Source organism: Antechinus flavipes, chromosome 1 (genome assembly GCF_016432865.1).
Source record: "Antechinus flavipes isolate AdamAnt ecotype Samford, QLD, Australia chromosome 1, AdamAnt_v2, whole genome shotgun sequence".
In the NCBI taxonomy this organism is placed as follows: domain Eukaryota; kingdom Metazoa; phylum Chordata; class Mammalia; order Dasyuromorphia; family Dasyuridae; genus Antechinus; species Antechinus flavipes.
In genome coordinates this window covers 50,939,334-50,965,154 of record NC_067398.1, presented here as the reverse complement: position 1 = coordinate 50,965,154, position 25,821 = coordinate 50,939,334, and the positions used below count along the sequence as shown (strand labels likewise).

The 25,821-nt window shown below is 36.5% G+C and overlaps 1 protein-coding gene across 2 annotated transcripts in view; it reads left to right on the top strand.

Annotated features, from left to right (window-relative positions):
- Positions 1-25,821, top strand: part of VGLL4 (vestigial like family member 4) — a 177,318-nt gene that overhangs the window by 64,921 nt on the left and 86,576 nt on the right. The window contains exon 1 of one of the 2 annotated variants that reach the window (XM_051982404.1): positions 19,761-20,309. The exons of the other annotated variant lie outside the window; for it this stretch is intronic. Within the exon in view, the coding sequence (XP_051838364.1) occupies positions 20,228-20,309 (82 nt within the window). The 5' untranslated portion in view covers positions 19,761-20,227. Of the gene's footprint in view, positions 1-19,760; positions 20,310-25,821 lie in introns of those variants that run through there. 2 annotated transcript variants of the gene reach the window in all.

The following is a 25,821-nucleotide window of genomic DNA, read 5'->3' as shown; positions in this document are numbered from 1 at the left end:
GCTTAGTTCTTACTTCTAATAAAGGAAAGGAGGAGGAAGTGTCTTTTTAAGTGAATGTTATTTGTATTTCTCACAATGTAATAGAAATAAAGCTGAGGTGAATATCCTATTTGAAAGGTTCAGTGTCTTTTAGCTTCTTAGGAACACAATTTTCTATTTTTGGACCACAAAAAAAGTAGCATCATTTTCAGTGTTCTTATCCACACCTAAATCCTTGAGGATATTTTTTAAACTGATGATGTTAAAACCCAGGAAAACCCCATTTGTGATGGAGATATGTAGAGACATGTAAGCTAATCACTCAGTGAAATTTCACAATCTGTATGGACTATGTATATGTCATAAACATCATAGTACATTTTAAGAAATTTTCTGGATACAAGTGATTCAGAAATTCATTGCAAGGACTGAAAAACTTTAACATTTTATATTAGAAAGTGCTGAATGATTAAATTTCACTTACTACTACCACTACCACCATTATTACCTATTATTTACAAGCTCATTAAGATTTGCAAAGTGCTTTGCAAATATATTTTATTTTTTTACATCCTCATAGCAAACTTCATGGGTAGATGCTATTATTGCCTCCATTTTACATATGAGGAAACTGAAGCAAGAAAAATTAAGTAACTTGTCCAGATCACACAGCTAAGTATCTGAGGTCAGATTTGAAAGATTATCTTCCTGCCTTCAAGTTAGTGCTCCAACCCCTGGACTACCTTGCTTACTCTTCTGATAGTAGAATCATTGAAAACCAGGATTTTCCTTAGATTATTATAACCAACAAAAAAGATATTGGAATGACTTCAGTAACATAAATGAAGGAAACTCAGCACTTTGAGTAATTATAATGACTAATATTAGTCCCTGGAAATAGATAATGTCACTAGAAAGGTAGGAGGCTATGTGTGCCTAATATTGTATGTACTAACAGACATGATGACTGTGTCATTTGGCTTTTCTTTGTTTTAGAGGAATGTTAAATGCTGGGAGGATGGGGAAATTTACCTAGAAATGATTGCAGTATTTTTTTAAAAAAAGGTATCCAAAGTAATTTTAAAATTAAATTAGATTTTTAAAAAGAGAATTGGAAACCAAAGCCAAATTATGTTGATATTAACTTTATTTCTTATTAGAATCATTTAATTGGCACATATACTTAGTATGAGTCTTCATGAAGGAGAATCTGAAACTCAATTTTTCTTTCATTAAGCAAAAGAAGACACTATCCAGGAGAATAGAAAGTTGTAGGAGGGAGAATGTTTGCTTCTACTTTGTGACTTTCAGATTTTATTAAAATTGACAGCTGTTTCTTCTGTGAATCATAGCAGTAAAACAAAACCATTGGCCAACTTTGTGGTTAAAATAATTGAGCTTTGGGCTCTGCCCGATAAAACTGTAGAATGAAGACTTTTCTGTTTTCCATGCAAGTCTAGCAAAAACAGGAATGAGCTATCTCTGGTTGTTCCATCAGAAGCCAGAAAGGTTTCTCCATGCACACTTTAGGAGCAGCTGGGCCTTGAAAACAGCTCTCAATAAGATGTCATTTGTCTTGCTTGGGAAGCTCAATGCCATTGAGTCTGCAGGCACATGTCATATTCACTTATAATTTATACTCTCCCCCTCATCCTCCCAACTAAATCTATTGTACTAAAAAAATGGAGTAGAGGGCTGGGCTGGGACAGGGAGGAGGAATTATTTAACAGGGCAGCAATGAACACTGGCAGTCCTTACTTGCAGCTGGAGCATAATTTTCTGTTTGGCAGGCGGCAGGGCTATTAGCACAGTCATGGGCATTGGCTGTCTCTTGACTAATCAGAGTTTCAGAAGGGAGTGATAGCCAGTTAAATGTAATAAGATTATTCTTGGAATGGCTATACATAAAGCATTTGGTTCTTTAACCCTTTAGTAACTACACAAAAATTTTAGACATTTTTATTCCTATGGTAAAGAGAAAAGTCAGATCTGTTCTGGTTCTTAAATCAAGAAATGTTTATTTCTTGTCTGCTTTATGTCAGGCACTGTGTAAGTGTTGAAAATATAAAACGTAAATCAGAGACGCAAAATAGAGAGGTATTCTGGGATTTGTAGTTTAGTGAGATAAGCCTTCCTAGGCCTCTAAGTAGTTCCATCAGCGCTGGACTTACCTGGAGTCAGGAAGATCTGAGGTCAAATATAGTTTCAGATACTGGCTGTGTAACTCTGAGTAGATCACTTAATTTTGGCATGTCTCCATTTCTTATCAGTAAATTGGGAATATTTAATATTCCCTATCACTCAGGATTGTTTTGAAAATAAAGTGAAATAATATTTGTAAAGTGCTTTCTTTTTTTCCTCTGACATTTTATTTTTAAACATATAGAAAAAAGAGTAATTTCTCTCTTTTTGTGTAATCTTGTCTTAATCTTTTTTTTTTAATTAAAGCTTTTTATTTACAAAACATATACATGGGTAATTTTTCAGCATTGACCCTTGCAAAGCCTTCTGTTCCAAATCATCCCCTCCTTCCTCCCATCCCCTCCCCTAGATGGCAGGTAGTCCCATACATGTTAAATATGTTAAAATATATGTTAAATCCAATAAATGTATACATATTTATACAGTTATTTTGCTGCACTAGAAAAATTGACTCAAGAAGGAAGAAAAAAACTGGGAAAGAAAACAAAACAACAAAAAGAGTGAGAATGTTATGTTGTGGTTCACATTCAGTTCCCACAGTCCTCTTTTTGGATGTAGATGACTCTCTTTATCACTGAACAATTAGAAATGGTTTGAATCATCTCATTGTTAAAGAGAGCCACATCCATCAGAAGTGATTCTCATATAGTATTGTTGTTGCTATATACAATGATCTCCTGGTTCTGCTCATTTCACTTAGCATCAGTTCATGTAAGTCTCCCCAAGCTTCTCTGTATTCATCTTGCTGGTTGTTTCTTACAGAACAATAATATTCTATAACATTTATATACCATAACTTATTCAACCATTCTCCAACTAATGGGCACTCCATTCATTTTCCAGTTTCTGGCCACTACAAACAGGGCTGCCACAAACATTTTTGCACGTACAGGTCCCTTTCCTTCTTTTAAGATCTCTTTGGGATATAAGCCCAGTAGAAACACTGCTGGATCAAAGGGTATGCACAGTTTGATAGCTTTTTGAGCATAGTTCCAGATTTGTTCTCCAGAATGGTTGGATCAGTTCACAATTCCAGTGTCCCAGTTTTCCCACATCCCCTCCTACATTCAGCATTATCATTTCCTGATCTTAGCCAATCTGACAGGTGTGTAGTGGTATCTTAAGAGTTGTCTTAATTTGCATTTCTCTGATCAGTAGTGATTTGGAGCATCTTTTCATATGACTAGAAATAGTTTCAATTTCTTCATCTGAAAATTGTCTGTTCATATCCTCTGACCATTTATCAGTTGGTTTGATTTCTTGTAGAGTCAATTCTCTATATATTTTAGAAATGAGGTCTTTATCAGAACCTTTGATTGTAAAAATGTTTCCCCAGTTTATTGCTTCCTTTCTAATCTTGTCTGCATTAGTTTTGTTTGTACAAAACCTTTTTAATTTGATATAATCAATTTTTTTTATTTTGTGAGCAATAATGATCTTTAGTTCTTCTTTGGTCACAAATTCCTTCCTTTTGCATAGATCTGAGAAATAAACTATCTTCTAGTTTATAATATCATTCTTTATGTGTAGATCATGAACTCATATCAACCTTATCTTGGTTATGTGTGGGTCAGTGCCTAGGTTCTGTCATACTAGTTTCCAATTTTCCCAGCAGTTTTTGTCAAATAGTGAATTCTTATCCCCAAAGCTGGGGTCTTTGGGTTTGTCAAATACTAGATTGCTATAGTCATTGACTATTTTGTCCTGTGAACCTAACCTATTACACTGATCAATTGCTCTATTTTTTAGCCAGTACTAAATGGTTTTAAAGACTGCTGCTTTATAATATAGTTTTAGATCTGGTACAGCTAGGCCACCTTCATTTGGTAAAGCACTTTCTAAACTCTAAAGTACTATATAAATGCTTTTATAATTATTATTAATGAGGAACAACAAGAAGACCGATTTGACTAAATTGGAGAGTTGTGTGTATACAGACTGGAGTGTTGTCTAACTTTAATGTCAGAGGAGGTTATTATAAAGATAATGAGTTCTTGGTTGATTTTTTTCATTCTGTTTTGTTTTGTTTTTACCATGTTGAATAGTGATCTATTTCTGGGTTAACATCAGAAATGTTGTTGAATTGCTAAGTCAGTCTGACTTTTTACGACCCTGTAGACCATTATACCTCAGGCCCTTCTGTACTTCAGTGTCTCCTGAAGTCTGTCCAAGCTCATGTGCATTGCTTCCATGACACTTTCTATCCATCTTGGCTGCCCCTTTTTCTTTTTGCCTTCAATCTTTCCCAGCATTAGAGTCTTTTCCAATGAGTCTCATTATGTAGCCCCAGTATTTAAGCTTCCATATCAAGTGTTTGACCTTCCATTGAATATCCTGGATTCATTTCATTAGATATTAATCTATTTGATCTTCTTGTTTTAAAACCAAGGCACTCTTAATAGTTTTCTTTAAAAGTGTTGATTCTGTGGTACTCAGATTTCCTTACAGTTCAACTCTCAACAACCATATATTGCTGTGGCGAAGACCATGAGACAGATGGGGATTTTTTTTTTAAATTTTATTTTATTTAATAATAACTTTGTATTGATAGAATCCATGCCAGGATAATTTTTTACAACATTATCCCTTGCACTCGCTTATGTTTCGTTTTTTTCCCCTCCCTACCTCCACCCCCTCTCCCCCCAAGATGGCAAGCAGTCCTATATATGTTAAATATGTTGCAGTATATCCTAGATATAATACATATTTGCAGAACCAAACAGTTCTCCTGTTGCACAGGGAGAATTGGATTCAGAAGGTAAAAATAACTCAGGAAGAAAATCAAAAATGCAAATAGTTCACATTCGTTTCCCAGTGTTCCTTCTTTGGGTGTAGCTGTTTCTATCCATCATTTATCCATTGAAACTCAGTTAGGTCTCTTTGTCATAGAAATCCACTTCCATCAGAATACATCCTCATACAATATCGTTGTCGAAGTATATAATGATCTCCTGGTTCTGCTCATCTCACTTAGCATCAGTCCATGTAGGTCTCTCCAAGCCTCTCTGTATTCATCCTGTTGGTCATTTCTTACAGAACAATAATATTCCATAACATTCATATACCACAATTTACCCAGCCATTCTCCAATTGATGGGCATCCATTCATTTTCCAGTTTCTAGCCACTACAAACAGGGCTGCCACAAACATTTTGGCACATACAGGTCCCTTTCCTTTTTTTAGTATCTCTTTGGGGTATAAGCCCAGTAGCAACACTGCTGGATCAAAGGGTATGCACAGTTTGATAACTTTTTGGGCATAATTCCAGATTGCTCTCCAGAATGGTTGGATTCGTTCACAACTCCACCAACAATGCATTAGTGTCCCAGTTTTCCCGCATCCCCTCCAACATTCATCATTATTTTTTCCTGTCATCTTAGCCAATCTGACAGGTGTGTAGTGGTATCTCAGAGTTGTATTAATTTGCATTTCTCTGATCAATAGTGATTTGGAACACTCTTTCATGTGAGTGGTAATAGTTTCAATTTCATCATCTGAAAATTGTCTGTTCATATCCTTTGACCATTTATCAATTGGAGAATGGCTTGATTTTTTATAAATTTGAGTCAGTTCTCTATATATTTTGGAAATGAGGCCTTTCATATGGGGATTTGAAATAACTAATGTTCATTTATGTGGAGTGGAGCTCAGGAGAGACACTAGTGCTAAATGTGTAAACTGGAATTTTCATTATAGATATAAATTTTAAACATATGTAAACTAATGAGATCACCAAGAGAGAAAATGTGAAGAGAACCCAGGAAGGAACTGTGAAGGTACATTAGCACTTAAAAAAAAAAAAAAATGTGACATGTGATGATTCAGCAGAAGAGACTAAGAAGGGCAGTCATACAGATAGATGTAGTCCAGAGAAAAAGCAGCATGGTGAAAAAACAGGAGAATCCTAAAGGAGACATTGGTTACTATCAACTGCTATAGAGAAGTAAAAAAGGACATGGATTGAGTTATACAAGTAAAAAATTAACAATAACTTTGGAAAGAGCAGTTTTACTTGCTTGAGGTCAGAAGGCAAATTTCAATTTTCTATGTAATCAAAATTGTCCATTTTATCACCTGTGATTCCCCTCTATCCCTTGTCTAGTGTAAAATTCTTCCCTTTTTCATTGTAAGGTATTCTAAATCTCATTTCTGCCATTATTTTTCGTAGTCTAACCTGTATCTATTAGATGATGGGTACTAGAGTTAGACTACTAAAAAATAATGGCAGAAATAAACAAGATATAAAAAAAAATAACTGAAGAGGAATTATTCATAGTTTGGTTATGCTAATGCAAATAATAATCTTACCTAAATTAATTTACAGACTTAGTACTCTAACAAAACTACCCAACAATACTATACTATAGTATGGAAACTATACTATACTTGAAAAACAACAAAATTCATCTGGTCAACAATCTCCCAGGAAATGATGAAAAAAATGTGGGAAGTTTGTGCATCTAGCAATATCAGATCTTATATATTACTATACTGCACAGCATCAATCAGCAAAACATTTTGGTACTAGTTAAAAAATAGAAAACTGATCATTAGAATAGATTGTGCACAAGATCCAGAAACAACAGAATGTAACAGTCAGAGTGTTTAATAAATCTGAGAACACAGACTACCACTGCCACTGATGCTGATTCAGTGGTTCTGCAGACCTGGTTTCCCAAGGCTCTCTTATTCTAGCCGGCCTTTCACGTCATTTTTGTTTCCTATGGGCTAAGAAACTGGAAACCACCAGTGCTGCCTCTGATTCAGAGGCCCCAAGGCTTGCTCCTGGCTTTGTGGGGCTGAGGGTATGCTGCTGTGGCAGGGACTGTGTTGGACTGCTACTCTGGTGCAATTAGACCTTTTCTGCTGACCTTCTAAGTTATTTTTGGCTGGAAAAATGTTCCACTCTTCTTTTTGTGTGTTTTGACATTCTAAAATTTGTTTAGAGTTGTTATTTAAAGAAATTTGGAAAGGTTTTGGGGAAGAGCTCAGCAATACCTGTCTTTATTCCTCAATTTTAGTTCTGCTTCATATCTGTTATTTTCAAAAAGCAGTAATTTTTACACTTATTCCTTAGTTTCTTTTTCTTTTCTTTTCTTTTTTTACAGTTTTGATATCATGTTGCTATAGCAAGTATTTCTAGAACTATATCAAGTAATAGTTGTGGCAGTGAACAACCTTTTTATATCCTTGATTTAATTGAAAAGGCTGCTAGTATTTCTTCATATTGTTAAGAATCAGATTCTTAATGACTCCCTCCTTTTTTAAATGAGGTTTTCTTGACAAAGACATTAGAGTGATTTGCCTCTAGCCCATTTTACAGATGAGGAACTGATTACTTGCATAGGGTCACACCAATTATACATATCTGAGCCTAGAATTGAACTTAGGAAGCTAAGTTTTCCTGACTCCAAGCCTAGAACTTTATCTACTGTGCCACTTAGCTGCCTATATTATTCTGCATCATACTTGAGAATTGATCTTGGTTTTGGATTGATAATAAAAATAATTTTTATTTCTTTTTAACATAAAAGTAATTTCTTAAAAGGTTTTAAAAAAATTTTTATTGATAGAATCATGTGATTTTTAAATTTTTGTCATTAATATGATCTATATAGTTTTCTTAATGAACCAACTCTATACTCCTGATACAAACCCAAACCAATCATAGTGCATAATTTTATAAGTATTTTTCTATAATCTCTTTGCTAATATTTTACTCACATACATGTACGTATAAAAAGCAAAAAAAGGACATGTAGATTCTTGTCTCCTCTTTTAACAGTGCCAAAAAGAGATTCTCCTTTCTTAGGAAACAAAGAAAATTGTAACCATGACACTTAGTATTACACTTAATATACCTTTAAGAAACTCAATCAATGTAAAATTATATAAAAAGAAACTCAACCAAGACCCAAGTAAGAAACTGATAATCTTTAAAAAGATAAGCATTATCCCACTTTTCTAAAAAAAAAAAAAAAAAAAAAAAAAAAGTCAATCCTTCAGTTGAAGATAATTTGATGGATCTAGGCAGCAAATTTACTTATTGCTTTTTTTTTGGCAATAGGTTTTTCCATGCTTTTGTTTTTGTTTAATTGTTTTAGTCACATTCAACTCTTTGTGATCCCAAAAGGAGTCTTCTTGGCAGAGATATCACAGTGGTTTGCCATTTCCTTCTCCAGCTCATTTTACAGATGAGGAAACTGAGTCAAACATGATTAAGTTTTAAGTATTTTACCTACTTAGTATGGAAATGCTATCTTGTACCCCAAATATTAGTGGTCTGTTCATTTTTAAGAAGGAGAAATAAGGTAATGTCAATTATAGCAGTGGAAAGATTAGGGTTATCTTCATGCTTTTCTTATTTTACTTTTATCCTACTGTCCCATTTTATCCTACTGTTTGTGTTCTCCTGGGGCTGATCAGCCTTTCTACTTTAAAGGGGACTCTTGGTCTCATCTCTCAGACAAAATACCTGTCTCTGTCTCTGGTGCTTCTTGACCTCAAGGTTATGGTCCCACAAAGGTAAGCTGTTAGAGTAGAAGTGTGCAGACATAAGAGCCTTGTATGCATTTGTTCCTCTAACGTTTTCCTGTTTGATTGTGTTAAGAGCACACAGATGAAGTTACAAATCTAGGAGTGTATGTGGCAGTAAAAAAGAGCCCAGAAGTAGACTGGGGAAGCCTGCTGAGATTCTTCAGAACTTTTTGGCTCTAGTTGGACGACTCCTGCGTCACCCAACTCTGTGTTCCCAAAATAGCAAGCTGCTTTTAGTTATAATGACACCGTGGCTGGACCTGACCCTTGCTGCACAAAGGATGGAATCAGTCTGAAAGAGAACTGAGATGCTGAATGAATCATGTGACCCTTCTGTCTCCCAAATTGCCTCCCAAATGTTTTAACATCCCCTTTTCAAGTCCTTTGTATATGGTTCAGTCCTTCACATCTTAATATGATCATTCTGAATTTGGCACGATCTCCTTCCTTCTACTATTGCTATTACCCTCAAAAGATTAGTCAACTGAATGAAGGACGCTACCTCAGGCTAGATTTCCAACCAACATTTTTCAATTGTTTTCTCTTTTTTTCTTTCCCACCTCACTCTGGATTCTTTTTGTGCATTTCCTTTGATGCTCTTCTGTTTCACTTGCCTACATATCTTACTATGGTTTCAGAAATTATAGGGAGAGCTGCACATGGTTGGACTCTTTACTGGAAGTTCTTATATGACTATTTATTAATGTCTCCAAACAGACATCTATCACCTCAAGTGATGAGAATTTAGCAAATTTTTTTTTCTAGAAAAATTATTCCTTGTGAATTTTAAGAATAAATATTTCCCTTGTCTATTCCAAATGACCAATATTCATTAATGTGAGTTCTTTAAAACTGTATTTGTGTTGGAAGAAAACCCACAAAAAAGAACCTTTGTGTTTCTTTTTGAGGAACACCTCTCCCCCCATCTTTTCAAAGCAGCACTATCAAAGCAGGTCCCCTCAACTTTTGAAAATGACTTAAGTTCCTTATAGAGAAGTTCCTCCTCCAGTGATTAATAAACAAATTCGAGTGTCACACAGTTAGGAAATGTTAAGTGTCCCAAATTTGAACTCAGCTCCTCCTGACTTCAGGGCTGGTGCTCTATCCACTGTGCCACCTAGCTGCCCTGGTTCAGAAGATTTTTAATGCCATCTATGTGTTAAGGAATAATTGCCCCTTCAACTTTAGGCAGCTTAAGAAAAAAAGCAATATAAAACTTGAAAAAAATCCCTTACTGTCCATATTCAATTTAGTAAACCTTTATTTAGTGTCCGCCCCGTGCAAAACTCTAACATGCTCAGTTCTCCGAGGGGTAAGACACAATCCCTGCCTTCAATAAATTTGCAATTTAATAAGGGGAAAGAACCTAGATAAAAGTAAATACAACATAAAATAGATCAATGAATAGAGCGTGCTTATGAGATGTTAACCAAGGGCTTTGAGAGTTCTTAGGACAGTTATCCTTTTTGATCTGTAATACAGGGAATTTTACAAGGACAGATAACAGAGTTATAAGGGACTTTAGAGATTACCTGATTCAACCCCTCATTTGCAAATGAGGAAATAGAGTCCTTGAGAACAGTTAAATAAATTAGCTAAAGTGACATTTGAGTCAGGTTTTATTCTGTACATAGGATTTCAGTTGACTGAAAGGTGAGAGTAAAGTGTTCTAGGATGTTGGCTCATGTAAACAATATCCCGAAAATCACAAAGCATGTCGTGAACATTTCTTTATTCTACACAAAGCTTTTCCTGATTTCTCCTTAATGCTAGTGTTTTCTCTCACTGCTGTTATACACACTTCTTTGTATGTTATCTCCCAGCCATTAAGCTGGGCTCTTTGGAGCAGAAACATTTATTGGTCTTTCTTTGAATCCATCCCAAAAACTAAATACAGTGCCTAGTGCTTAATGATTGTTGACTGACTGACCAGAAAATTTAGACCTAAAAGACTGCTTAAAGATGGTCAGCTCCAATTCCATCACTTTTACAAATGAAGAAACAAAGATTTGTTTGAGGTTATATAGTAAGGAGGACACAGCATTTGAACTTAGATGTTTTAACTTTAAAAACCCATGCCTCTTGAAGAAAAGCGAAGGGACTTCTGAGCCAATAACCTAAGAAAGATGAAAACAAAGAAAGAGCCAATATATACCAAGATATTCGTAACAGCTTTTGTGTGTTTGGTAGTAAAGAACTGGAAAGAAAATGGATTCCATAGATTGGAGACTGGCTTGATAAATTCTGGCATGTGAATGAAATGGAATATTATTGTGTAGGATGAAATAAGTACTGGGAGTTCAGAGAAGCATAGGATTATTAGGAAAGGATTCTTCAAAAGTTAAAGACTTTTCTCTGTGATCTTGGAGGTGATAAAGAGCCACTGCAGTTGGCTGAAGAGAAGAGTAACATCTTCACTTTAGGAAGATAAATTGGCCAGCACAGTAGAGGATGAATTAGAGTGGGGAGAGACCTGAAGCAGGGAGACTAATCCCAAGAAAATCATTGCAGTAGTCCTGGCATTGAGGGCTTTTGCCAAAGTGGTGATAGTGTTTGGAATACAAAGTGGACAGGACTTGGCAGCTGACTAATATTGGTAAGGGTGATAGGTAAGTGGGAAGGGGAAAAGAGAGAGAGAGATCGAGGATGTGAGAATGACAGCTGGCTCTCAAGCCTGAGGGACTGGGTATATAGTGGGACCTTCAACAATAATAGGAAAGTTGGAAGGGGGAAGGATTTAAAGGAAAGATAATTAGTTCAGTTTTAGTCGTTGCAAATAAGATATTTACAAGACATTCACTTTGACTAATTTGTCTGCCTTCTTACTCCATCAAACAGTCAAAAGATGCAAGCCTTCCATATGTGTTGATATCCTATCCTCTAGGGCCCAATTCAGTCACCTCTTCCATAAACACTTTCTTCATCTCTCTATTTGGGGAAAGATTTTTTCTGATTTCATTGTCCAAGAATCAGTCTGAGCTTTGAGCTGTAGGTAACTTATATTCTTGCTACTTTAGACACAAGTGAGATGATTTTTTTTTTTTTGAATGGTACATAGATAGCTGTGGATGGAAGCAAGAATGAGAACAAGAACACAAGGAAGTTGCCCAATGCACTTTCCCTTATATTGTGGAGGTGTCTCCATTAGTGTTCACTAGTCCTTCTTGTCTCCAAATCAACTGAATAAATAGAAAGTTAAGTCAAACACTTCATGAACTGAAGTCCAAAAATTTGTCCCATGTCACATTGGAAATGCAGCACTTCTCAGCTTCTCTCCTTCCACAATAGATAGTTGCAGTTAATCATGCTGTAATTTTTCAAAGCTCATCTTTTTATTAATAATATTTTCTAAAATAGTTTGATAAAAAATGAATTTTAAAAATCAAGTTCATAATCATGTGAAAGGTAAAATTGTGAGGCAAAAATTTCACTAAGTTGTGCAAGTTTTAAGGAACCTCTAGGGGTTGCTGTTGTACTGAAAGTCAAGGCTTTGGTACTGGAGGTGGAAATAGTTCAAAGAAAAGTATTTATTTGGATTTTTAAAGCAATTAATATATAAAATAGTAGATCATCTGATACAGAATGCCATTTAATAACCATTAAAAGGATATTGCCCTATGAACAGTAGGCTTTCATTGATAATAAAACTTAAAAGATATTATTTAATAATGTACATTTTTACATATACCATTTACATTTAATGTGATTTCATGCCCATAGATGACATGCCCATGATGAGTAGAAAAGCAGATTGATGATTCAGTGGACAATGTACTTTGATATTTTAATGTTATAAGGAATCTATGAGACTTTTGTCCCATAATTCCTGATAAAAGGCACCATCTAATATCCTGAAGACTTTATCTTTTTTTAAAGTTCTGTAGTTTAAGGACTGTCCATCTAATTATCCTTTATTCACACACCTCCTTTATAAATCTTCAATATCCTAGTTAAATCATTTCTGTCCTAATTGAGCTTTGTTCACTCTGTTTCCTTGGCCTTTTGATTCTGGAGATTTTGGTTTTCCATAATTTGCAGCCATACAACATCATTTAAAAAATATTGATGAATTTTTTGTTCCAGGGAAGAAATTGGGAACCTTGAAATTGCCATGCATTTTCCTAAAGATAAGAATAACAACTAGAATTTATTTAGCTTTTAAAGTTTGCAAAGCATATCATGAATGTCATTGTCCTCTCTCACAACAGTCCTGAGAGGTAAATCCTAATATTATTTCTATTTGGCAGATGAGAAAATTGAGGCAGATAAAGCCGTTAAATGACTTGTCTGGGGTTGCATGGTAAATAAATTTCTGAGGCTGATCCAAACTCAGGTTTCCCTGATCCACTAAATCTACAGTTCTATTCATTAGTCCAACAAAGCTTCCTATCAATGAGGAGGTCCCCCAGATATTCCTATTTGTAATTGTAGTGACATCAAGATGTCAAACCTTGGATTACCAGAGAGCTTCTTAATAGAGTTTAATAACAATTCTAAAAATAGTCAGACTTCACAATCCACACAGAAAAAAATGGAGAAAGAATGCCTATTGTCCAGACTAGGATTTGCTGTGTTTGGATGGACAGCCCATGGTTGGTCTATTAGTACATATGTCTTACACAGACATTGCAGATGGCTAGTGGAGCTGGGCCCAGCATACACTGGAAGGAAGAGCCAGCTGAAGTGGCTTTGGGGATCATTCCTAACAAAGTAGATAACTATTCATCGCTTACCTTTATATTTGAACGTTACCGTATCTTTTAAAAATTACTTGTTTGCAGAGAGTGATTTTTCTCCCTTCTTAAATAAATATATTTTTCAAACTATCATTTTATTCCTCAAATTTTTTTGAAAAAAATCCCAGACCATTCACCCCCACCCCCCTTTTTTTTGTTTTCAACATTTATTTTTGAGTTTGAAATTTTTTTTCTTTCTTTCTCTCTTACTTCCCCTCTCCCCAAGACAGAAGCAATCTGATATAGGTTATACATGTACAATCATTTAAAATATATTTCCATATTAGTCATATTGTAAAAGAAAAATCAGAACAAAAGGAAAAGAAACATGAGAAAGAAAAAGCAAATTAACCCCTCTCCCCGCAAAAAAAGATCAAAATAATATGCTTTGATTTGCATTGTTTCAATAGTTCTCCCTCTGGATGTAGATGGCATTTTCCATCCCAAAGCTATTGGAATTCTCTTGGATCACTGCATTGCTGAGAAGAGCTTTTTATCATAGTTTATACCCGTTTTTTAAATCAAGGAATGAATTAAATGTAACTGTCATCTCTTCTGTCTTTTTATCCTGCCACCAAGCAACAGAAATTATTCTGTTTGCAAACAGAATGATTAATATTTGTATCTTTTTGCTGATAAATATATAAACATATGCATATGTAGGAGTGAATTCTGTAGGTGCTTCTAAGTGTGACATTTAAATTCTCAAATTTGCACTCACTTAATGAATAATGAATCAATTTATAGGACAAATTTATAAAGAGAAATGTTTGCTTTCCTTTGAGGACTCTTCTATCATTCTTGATTCTTGTTGAGAAAATACTTTTGAAAGTTATATATAGGACTACTTGCCATCTAGGGGAGGGAGTGGAGGGAGGGAGGGGAAAAATCGGAACAGAAGTGAGTGCAAAGGCTAATGTTGTAAAAAATTACCCTGGCATGGGTTCTGTCAATAAAAACGTATTATAAAAAATAATAATAATAAAAAAATAAAAAAAAAGAAAGTTTATGTTAATAAAAAATTTTTACTGGTATACATAAAAGCTAGCATCCTTAGCTTGCTGAAATGCAGAAAGCTTTTGCATCAAAGGAGAAACTGAGTCCCCTGTCCTTTTAAGGTTTTGTTTCCTTTGAAGGCTCTTTGAAGCAGCAATTACCTTAAACATTTGGAATTTTCCTTTCTCCAGAAGCATGTGACTATGTCTCATAACATTTTTTTTTTTTTTAGCTTACCAAAGTTACATTTTTAAAAAGAAATTTCATGCAAAGAATGATTTTCAGAAACTGGTTAATGTACAGCTATCCAAAGTTTTAGGAAGGTAGAAACTAATAGATAGTAGATTTTAAATTAGTGATTCCTCTCTTGGGGAGAGCCACAAATTCACTGATAATCCACAAGTATTTATTTATGAATGGCAGTGGATAAGAATATTGAAGCTTGGGTACAGGAGGACTAGCATTTAAATTTTGCTTCAAATGCTTAATAACTCCATGATTCTTAACCTCTCTCAGTTTCAATTTCCTCATCTGTAAAATGGAGTAAAACAAATAGCACCTATTTCATTGGATTGTGAAGATCAACTGAGTATTTCAGAGGTATATAAATATTGCTGTTAATTTTGAGCAGCTTCCATGCCTTCAGTGCTAACAATTTTTTGTGTGTGTGTGTGTGTGTGTGTGTGTGTGTGCGAAGTTTGTCATCTTTTTCTTCAGGAAGCTTACATTCTACATATGCAACAATCAGTGAACAGTTTGTGTAATTATAGAAGTGCTAGACAATTATGCTAGATTCCTCGTGGAAATTTGTAATAATTCTAATTGTAATGATAATAGTATTACTAATATTGATAGCTAACACTTATATAGTGCTTTGCAGTTTACAAAGTGGGCACCTGTATCATCTCATTTGAGTCTTCAAATAGCTCTGTGAGATAGCTGCTATTATTAATAGAGCTTCATTTTGCAGATGAGGAAACAGCCAGAGTGGGGTTAACTGACTTGCCCCAGCTTACACAGCTAGTTAAGTATCAGAAGCAGATTTTGAACTCTGGTCTTTCTGACCCCAGTTGATTATAGTCACCACACAGAAATTTATATGGACTTTACTTTTCCTCCTTCATCTGGTTCTTTAAAAAAAGAAAGAAAGAAAGAACAGAATTTGAATAAATGAAGAGAAGAGAAGGAAAACAAAGCATTCCAGACCTGAGCAAAAGTCTGGGGGCTGGAAGGATAGTGGTGGTGATGAAAGAGTCTGTAAGTAGAGTTTGTTGGGGAAAGGAGAATGATGGCTGGTCAGTGGAGGCTGACCAGAAATAAAGGCTCAGTTGGGAAAGTTGATGTTTGTTCCCTTAAGAGGAGAAATTTAGTCATTAGGGACTTAAAGAATTTTTTTTCTTTGTGGTGAGGGGAGGCAGTCAGAGTTAAGTGACTTGCCCACATTGCTGGTAAAGGGCCTATAAGTCTTGAGAGCACTAAAGAATCTTAGAGATCATCTAGTTCCAAACTTTTATTTTAGAAATGAGGAAGCTGAGGCATTGCCATTATTTCCAGGTCAAATTATTTGCTCAAGGCACAGAAGATGTGAATTAGTTCTAGAAAGTTAGGTCTCTGGAGCTAGATCTGGTACTTTCCTACTCCTTCAATACTTCAGTGACTATGTGATTTCCTCAGTGTAGCCATGCCTTTCTTTGGTGCACAGCAAAATCTAGCCATATCCTTGTTACTCTTATTTTAAAATATTATTAAATCCACATCCTTTGTAAAATTCTTTATTTTTCCCTGCTAAAAACTGGGATCCATGTACTTCTGTCAAGGTGTTAGCTCCTTCCTATTTTGTGAGTTGCTTCTTGTTGTATAAGGTCAGTCAGTTAGTCAACAAGTATTTATTCTGAATTTAATATGTTCCAGGCACTCACTTAAGTTCTAGGGAAAAAATACAAGCAAAAGAAAAAATGGTTCCTGACCTCCAGAAGCTTACACTCTAATGGAGAAAGGCAGTTTGTCAAAAGAAGATAATATGTCAAAGAATGGAGGGCACAAAGATAACTTAGTGGAGGGGTGTGTCTGAGAAGAAAACATGGCTGTTTGTATACCCTGTCTATTGGAGGCTTTTGTGGGAACCTAACCAATGAAAGCTAGAGGCCTGAAAGGCCCAACGTGCCAGATGGTGGAAGGCACACGAGATAAATGCTCAAAAATTACTTCAGAGGTTTCTGTGATTGTTTTTGGTTCATGAATATTTATGATACCTAAAGAAGTTAAAACATTTTAATAAACCAGAAGCACTCTCCAAGTTTTAGCTTCCCAAAACCTCAAGTGGATGTTTTTCAAAATTGCATTTAATAAATTTATTACAAACATATTTCCTTATAGTAAAATCAATCAGAGATTTTTGTGTTATAGAAATGATAAACCAGGATACAAAGTCAGTATATTTGATCTTAGCAAAGTGAAGAGTCCTAGATTTGGTATTTTAAGCCCTAGATTCAAATCTCAGCTTTTCCTCCTTCGGGATGATGTGATAAGTAAGTTTCTATGACTCTCAACTTCCTCATCTGGAAAATGGTAATTGAACTAAAAGATATGAAGATCCCTTTTAGATCTGATGTTAAACTCCCATTTGCAGAATTTTAAATTTCTGTTGTTTCCCTTATCTTGCAATTGCCCTTGCTGCTGCTGCTGTTATTATTGCTCTGTTACTACTACTGCTACCACTATTACTACTACCACTAGCTAGCATTTAGTTAGTAGTAGGAAAACCTACTGTTTTCCAGCCAGTATGCCAAAGGGTTTACTAATAGTATCTCATTTGATCATCACAACAACCCTAGGAAGTAGATGCAACTGTCACCTCATTTTTTAGATGAGGCGATGGAGAATGAGAGTGGTTAAGTGTTTTATCCAAGGTTTATTTAGCTCATATCTGAAGCAGGATTTGAACTAAGTTCTTTTTTACTTGAAGCTCAGGGGTCTATTCATTGTGTCACCTAGCTGCCTCTAATTGATTTTAGTTCTGTAACTACCAATGCTATTCCTAGTGGTTATTTGAATGAGACTCTCAAAAAAGAAAAATCCCATATAAATTTGAGGGATGTATTTTATCAGTAGCATGCCTACCTCATTCAGATTGGAGTTTGGGGTTCATTGTTTAAGGGTGAGTGTGTGCAGATCTGTGGTTTCAGTGGTATATACGGTCCCCTGCAAACCATATGCATTTTAGTCATAGAGATTTATTTGGAATACAGAAAGGTAAGTGACCTGTCCAAGGTGACACAGCCAGTATGTGTCAGGCAGGAATTTTATTAACTCAGGAATTTATGATTTTCATCTTAGTTGTCTGATGTGCTGATATGGTTTCATGGAGCAAAGACCTGCACCTAAATAACTGTGATACAAGGAAGAATGACATAAATGTGAAGCAGAGAAACAAGCAATGTGTTATGGGAAAATTGAGGAGAAATCACTTGTCAGGTTGGGTTTGGGGGATTTTTTGGAGGGGAGGAGCAGTGCTTTACAGAAGAGATAGAACCATAGGTGGGCCTGAAATCAGCAACAGACAGGAGATGAAAATGGGGAAGGATTCATTCTAAATATGGGAAGATGGCTTAAATGGTGGCACACAGTGCAGAGAATATAATTCCAAAATATTCAGAGACGCAGGACTAAAATATAAGGACTCTACTTTGTTCATATCGCCTTAAAATCCTGAGAAATTAGATCCTTAGTTCCCAACTGTCTTACAAAAGGACAACTCAGTAGAGTGTTACTGACCTAGCATTCAAGTTATCCTACAAAATGCAGGATTTGGAATCCAAGGACATGAGTTCACTTTCCAGTATGACACTGGCATTCTGTGTGCCTTTGTGAACATCTCTGATCCTCAAGAAACCTGGTTACATTTTAGGTTTTCAGCTCTGTCTTTAATCAGTTGAATTGAACTGAACCTAGAATACAAAGTTGGGAGGCAGGTCACCATCTGCAGCAACAGAAGGATGAAATTAGAAAAATAATCTTTGGGTTTTCTGTAGCTTAAAATAGGGCTTTCATTAATATGTTGAAGATTTTTAAATTTAAATTCTGAGTAGTCTGTTTATTGTAGCAGAAAGCAAACGATTAGTAGAAGTCAGGAGATGTAGGTTCTAGTGATTAGTAATAATACTAGTCACTAGTTATAATGTTACTACTAGTAGTACTAACTAACTTTATGCTTTTGGGCAGGTTAGTCACGCTACCTTTCTTTATCATTTTCCTTATCTGTAAAATTGAGTATGTTTCAACCTTCCTAATATGGTGGTTTTTAGGATCCAGCAAGTTAACAGATGAAAAAACATTCAGCAAGTACATAGGTGTGTGTTAAATGTGTGTATACATATATACATGCATTGTGTGTAAGTTTATCCCTATCACTTTCTATTTACACCATTCTTTAGGATTGTCTTGTAATCTGAGCACTTAATAAGCAAGTCAATAAATATTGCAGATTCAAAGAAAGTTTTTCACTGAAGCATTTCAACTTTCCCTAATAGGGAAAGAGGGAATTTCTAGCTCCAAAATATCAGATCCTCCTTCACAAAGACAAAGAAAAAAAACTAACTTGATATGATAATAATAATGATATTTACATGTCTATAGATATGTGTTGTTACAAATGTTCTTGTATAGTTTTATGTGATTTAAGTCTTTAAAATCGCATTGAGATTTTTAGGATATCCTCATTATTCTTATTGTAGTAAGGTTATAATGCCAAATGGAAATAATAAGCTCAGAAAGAGGATAGCAAGTTTAGGTTCAGGAAAACCGAACTCTTAGAATGTTTTTAAAGCTGAAGAATTGAAGTCAAACTCTTTCCAAAAGTTAAATCCTTCTGTTTGCTTGCACGATAGATTTAGGTTTTTTACTTTCTACTTAGCTCTTGGGGGAGAAAAAGTCTTTATTGTTGTTTTTTCTTTCAAAATTTTGCAGTGGCAGAGCTGCGTCCTATCAAGAGAGCCTCTGACATGGCTCCTTCTGTAAAGACTCTCCTCCTTCTTTTCCTCCTCCTCGCGCTGCCTCCTCCCTCCTCCTCCTCCTCCTCCTCCTCTTGGTGCTTTTGCGTCCTCCCTCCTCCCCTTGCTGCCTCCTCCCTTCTTCCTTCTCTCTCCTCCTCCTCCTCCTTTTTCTTTCTCAAACACTCAATCCATTTGGAGCCTGATCTTGTGCAGAAAATATCCCTGACATTTGAAGAGCTCCAGGGATTCAGTGAGCATGCTCAGTCCTTCCCTCCTGCTAGAAAGAGGAAGCTAGTTTACATAGGAGTCATACCAAGCATAGCCAGCATGTCAGTGCAGTTAACTTGCAGCGGGGCTGTGAGGCAAACTAGCGTGTCTTTGTCCTAGGAAATGTGCCTCTTTTTTGGGCCTTTTTTATTGCTTTTTTAATTTGAAGAAAGATTCGCAAAGACTTCTGAAACTGCATTTTAATTCCAAGTCCAGGAAAACGACACACATCTAGCTTCCGAATCAACCCTTGAGGGGTTTAGTGTGTGTGCGCGCGCGTTAAGGTTTCTTTTTGTGTGCGTGCTTTTTTTTCTCTTTTTAACTTTTACGTACTTTATTTTGATAGTTTGAGGCTGGACCTCTCATTTTGTTTTTGATTTTGGGGTTTTTTTTCCCCTTTTTTGGTGAAATTAACAAAAAGAGCCAGGCGCTCCGGAGCAATAATTGATTTTTGGAATCCTCTTTACCGTTTTTGGGGCAAAAGCAAACAAGCTGGTTTTCTCTGCTAAGCCCGATAAATGCTATTTATGAAGATGGACCTGTTGAACTACCAGTACTTGGACAAGATGAACAACAATATCGGCATTCTGTGCTACGAAGGTAGATACCGTCGGCTCCTCGGAGAAACTGACCTTACTCCTTGTCTGTCTGCCTGGGGGAGGCCCCTCCCTCTGATTAGTATTCTAATAACATTGTCTTGGAGGTTGTTGTAGCTGTTTGTCGGTGTAGCCGGCCGATCTCCATTTGGGGCTTTCCAGGGTCCTGCAAAGCTGGGGGAGAGGGGGGCTCCGTTTATTCTTTCCGAGGCAACAAAGTTGCCTTTTGGCGTTCGGTGGCTTTGAAGAGGGAAACTTGATTGAAATACTCCCAGGGAAAGAGTTTGCTGGGTGCTCGCTACCACCGGATACTGATTGATATGTGTGCATGTGGGTATATGAACTGATATCTGTGATACGTGTATAAATACATATCTGAGATTTGTTGGGGGGGGAGGGAATTCGGTCTCGTCATTATCACTTATTCCTGTGAACAAAGAGACCTTTTAGTATCCAAGTACAATTCCAACTGCGAGAGTGTGTTCTATATCTTGGTATGGTAGGGGTCTGGCATTTGTTCTGGATAGCATACACTATTTTTAGGCCTTCCAGAACTCGGGGATTGTTTGTTGTTGTTGTTTTTAATCTGCCTGTGTCTGAGAACAAAAAGTTACAGTGGCTTTTTGTTTTAATGGAGTGATGGCACAGAACCATAAAGAATTTTGCCATTCATTTTGGAGGACTGGTACTGCACCCATGTTAGATAGTACAGACTGGCCCTTTGTTTGATTTCTCATTTCCTGTATAGCTCTGAGAGGATTCTGACATTGAAGGATGTTTCTCCTCCCTTCCCCACTCCCCCACATTCTGGGCTCTTGTGGAAATAATTACATACAACACCCCAGGAAAAAAAAAAAGTTTTCCCATTTAAAAGATTTGAAGGAGGGAACTAACCAAAAAAAACCAAAAAAAACAAAAACAAAAACAAAAAAAACAAAAACCAACCCAGATTTTAATGTTGTCATTTTTTTCAATGTTTAACACTTTAAAAATCTCCTCTGGTTGTAGTAAAAGGAGAAAATCTTATTTCTTTAATTGGCATTATCTACGTGCAATTTGAAGAGGGGGTAATGGCCTGCCTTGGAGTGGCTAGGAAGGCACCAGTGAGGGGATTTGGCTTGGCAGTAGGAGTGTTTTTGTTGTAACCACATACAAATAGTGCAGATTCAAGAAGAGCATTTTCCATGTTCTTTTAGAAATTAAAGTTAGCATTTCTCTTGGACAAGAACGATATGGGGGTTGGGGTGGGGAGGAGACTATAATCCACTGGAGGATTCTATGAATTCAAATCACATGCTGGGAATATTCCTAAGGAAAAGGCTCTTTGCCTAAAACCAATCACAAACCTGTTCTCCCTCCCTTGAAAACATAAACACAAAATGCTTGCTCAAGTTGATTGTTTTTCTTTGTCCTTGTGGGGAAGGATCTGGTATTTTGGAGCTAGAAATCCCCTCCTTCCCTACTTACTGTAGGTTGGAGTGTTTCAGTGAAAAGCTTTCTTTGAATCTGCTGCACAAAGTATTGACTTGCCTTTTAAGCGCTCAGATTACAGGGCAGACCTAAAGAATGGTGTAAGCAGTAAGTGATCCATCTTGTTTCCTTGGTATCTTAATACACTGTAGTTTGTTTTTGAAACTTTTTTTTCCTTCAATAGCTGGTGAACACAAACCTTTGTTTCACATCCCCCTGCCCTTACTGGGTGATTATCTTCCCATAAAGAGTAAATAAAGTTTCTTTAAAAGTCCTCTCACAACATAGCTGTCAATCTTTTTAGATAAGGCCAAACCTTGTTAGGAAAGCTGATATCAAATTAATATTTTATGTCCCCAGCTGGCAGTGGTGAGGCTAAGTTGCTGCAGGGCCCGTCTGAGTGGTTTCACTCCTATTTGTGTAGGAATGAGAAGTCCCAGCTCTAGTTTTCTGCTGGTCCCTCTGTTACTTTATAAGAGACTCTGATTTTGAAAGTAAAATAGATGTATGGGAAACAGGAGATAATAGGCCATATAGTCTGTTTAGCTTAAGCATCTGTTACTATTTTCCTTATTATGAACGTTAACATTATTTAACACCAAAATAAACACACAGGAAATGAAGAAAAGCAAAGCAAAATGTGAGTGGTGTTTATAGTGAGCTGTTTATGTCCTGGTGGTTTATTCCGTATAAACACCGCTCACAGCTGCGCTGAACCCCAAAGGGTGATTTTTGGAGTCAGGCACGGATCTTTCATGCCAGACCTTATGATTTCTTCAAGGGTACCTGGCTTAATCAGTGAAGACACTCCTTGCACAGAAGCAGGTCAAGACTCCTCTAGGTCTCAATAAATCGTCTTTGTAAAATATTCCTAATTACCTGATGACAAGCCTCTGGTGATGAGCCTTCCCAAACTTAGGTAGGCTGATCTGGGCCTGTCTGGGAAGTCCTCCTTGCTAGGTTAGGGCCTGCCCAGCCAGGGCTTTGCCTTTAAGAACCCTGGGTCAGCCCCAGGTCCCTTTAAGAGCTCCCAGGGTCACTGCCAGGTTGTACTTATTAAGTAGATCCTTTGGGCCTTCTGCTGATGAGGTTCCATTGAGGAGGAAACTTGAGCTCAGCTACCTAGCTCAGAGAAGTCATTTTGTCACTGTGATCTGTAGCTGGAAGGCCCTGTCTGGGCTCTGCTGTACTGTTTCCTATAATAGATGTATGGGAGTCCCTGGGTATTATTTGATTTCACTTATTATTCCGTGCCTCTTCTTAAATAGGAATAGATGTTGGCAGTATAAATCAGAGGATTAAAAAAAAAGTGTTTCAGTTTTCTTGATAAGTCATTCTCATTGACTTATTTTTTCTTCTAAGCACTAAAAAAAGAAACTACAAACTTTAGGAGAATTGAGGGTGTCTGACTACTCTCATTATTCCTTAAGTTTTCTCCATTCCTTCTTATTAATTCTAGAACTATTAGGTCTACTTAGCCAGTTCTTTGTTCTTTACTCATTCAAGACCTTTCTGAAACGCAGTCCAGATGAAAGCTTTCCTTGACTTGCATGGAGAATAGCACTGCTCTCCAAACGTTGCCTGAAACTTGACTTCTTCAGGGTCTGATTCTGGCTGACCAAGTCTGAAAAACTGAAAAGAAATGAGAGAACTAACCATAATGTTTGGGTTGTTGTTATTGTTGTTTTTGGAGGGGTGAGGGTTAAGTGGAAGAGGAGAGGCAGTTGGAGAAGGGCTCCAAGGAGAGGGAAAGCTGTTCATGATAATGTCTAGCAATTGAATTTCTCATTACAAATTAGCAGAATAATTAATTAAACCTGTTTTTCACTTAAAAAAAAAAAAAAGCCCAAGGAAACCCAGCAGAGTTAGACCTACCAGTGGTCCTCAAACTTTTGTTCTCAATATCTTTATCCTATTAAAAATGATTGAGGACCTGTCCAAAGAGTTTTTGTTTATGTGGTTTATATTGATCACATTAAAAATAAAAGCTAATTATGAATTTGTGGACTCCATGAAAGGATTTCAGAGATGTCCAGAGCATTCTGGGAATCTCTGAGACTTTGAGAACCACTGCGCCTAGACCAACAGGATAAATCGAAGCATTTCTATTTCTGCCTTTCCATATAGAGGTCATTGGGAAAGCAGTGTTGTGCATTAGAAAGAGAGGTGGTCTTAAAAGAACTCAATTTTGGTCCTGACCTGCTCACTTGCTATGTGACATTGGGTACTTTCCTCAGTTTCTAAACCTATAAAATGGGAATACTAGTGCTTATACTAAGCAGAGGGTCATTGTGAAAATAACTTTAAAACATGGAAGCCACATACTTCTTTTTAATTTTGTATGGGCCCCGTAATTTAATCTGAGGAGATTGCTCCAAGTGAGTAACTTCTGATGCAATTGGGCAACTTCTCCATGGCACTCTAAGCCCTAGAGTTTCCTAAGAGCACTGAGAGCTTCCATGATTTGGATATCTCTATCCACTATCTCATACTGCTTCTCATTATTATTATCTTTCCTTAAATAACAACAACAACAACAACAACAACAATAACTAGCATTTATAGAGTATCTAAGGTTTACAAAGTGCTTTACAAACATTATCTTATTTTATCCTCATAGCAACAGTGAGACATAGATTCTATAGAGGCTGGATAGTATAGTGGTTAGAGAGGAAGATCTGGGTTTGAATGCTATTTTTATGATTATTTTTATAATCCTGGGAAAGTCCCTGAACCTCTCAGGAGTATAGGAAGGAGTATCAAGCACAAATTGTAATGGCTACTCAGTCATCCATGAAGATCCTGGCTGGAAATTAACTTAGAAAACCATAAGTTAATAACACTTGTTTTACTGTATTTTTATTTATTTTGTTAAATATTTTCTGACTATGTTCTGATCTGGTTCTTTGGTATTCTGGAGGACATGCTACCAGTGTCCGACACCTCTGCCCTAGACTACTTCTCTCTGAATCTAGGAGTAGCAGAAAAGGTGCTGATATGCCCTGGAGAGTAAGTTTCTTTCCCTGGGAATTCCTTCTACTTATTTCTCCCTTAGTCTTTTAAAACTAAAATCAAGTCTTGCCTCCAGTAATGTCACTCTTTGCTCACAACAAATTAATAACATTTGTTAAGCATCTATCACATATGGAGCAGGAACAGAGCTAGGAGCTGGGGATCCCAAGACAAAAACAATATCCCTTCTCCTCATACTTGTGTGTGCATGGAGGAGAATATCCATGCATAGATAGATAAATAAGTGCAGGATTGGTTTGAGGAAAGAAGGCAGCACTACCAGTTTGGCTTGGGAAAAATTCATATGAGAGGTGACCCTTAATCCAGCACTGAATGAGGATGCAGATACTAGCAGGCAGTGAATTTCAGGCCTGGGGAAGAACTGAGCTGGACACCCTGACATTCCCATGTAATCTTGCCATGGCACACTTGGTCACTTAGGGATGTGCTCTGGTTTCTTGTTTTTCACGTTTCATGTGTGTTTATATGGTCTCACCTCTCGGATGAGAAGCTCCTTGAAAGAATTGTTGATTTGAGAGGAATCTTCTGTTCCTCAAAGCGCCTTGGATGTTGTTGGTTTGCCTCAGATATAAAGTAAAACCAACATTAGGTTAATTCCTTAGGTTGTCCTCATCAGGGTATGCTTTTCAACCAGTTTTACCCAGTAGGTTTGCTTTCTGCTTCCATAATTGTGCAGTGAAGGAAGTAATGAGATAATGTCAAATAATACTTGTTAAACCCTTTGTAGACCTTCAAGTATTTTGTAAATGAAGGTATCATCATCCTCACCATCCTTGCCATTATCACCATCATTAATGGAGGCATCCTTAATTCTAGTGGAGCCCTGTTATTTCCCATACCAGGTAGGATAGCCACAAATGAGAGTGAACATCCCCCAGTAAGGGTTAATCCATCCATTTCCTGTAAGATGGCTACCACTTAATGTTTGCTTAACTTCTTGGTGTTCACAGATTGGCAACGTGACACAAAGGAGAGATCTGGGGAGAGACCTGGGTCAAATGTTGGTACTGCTA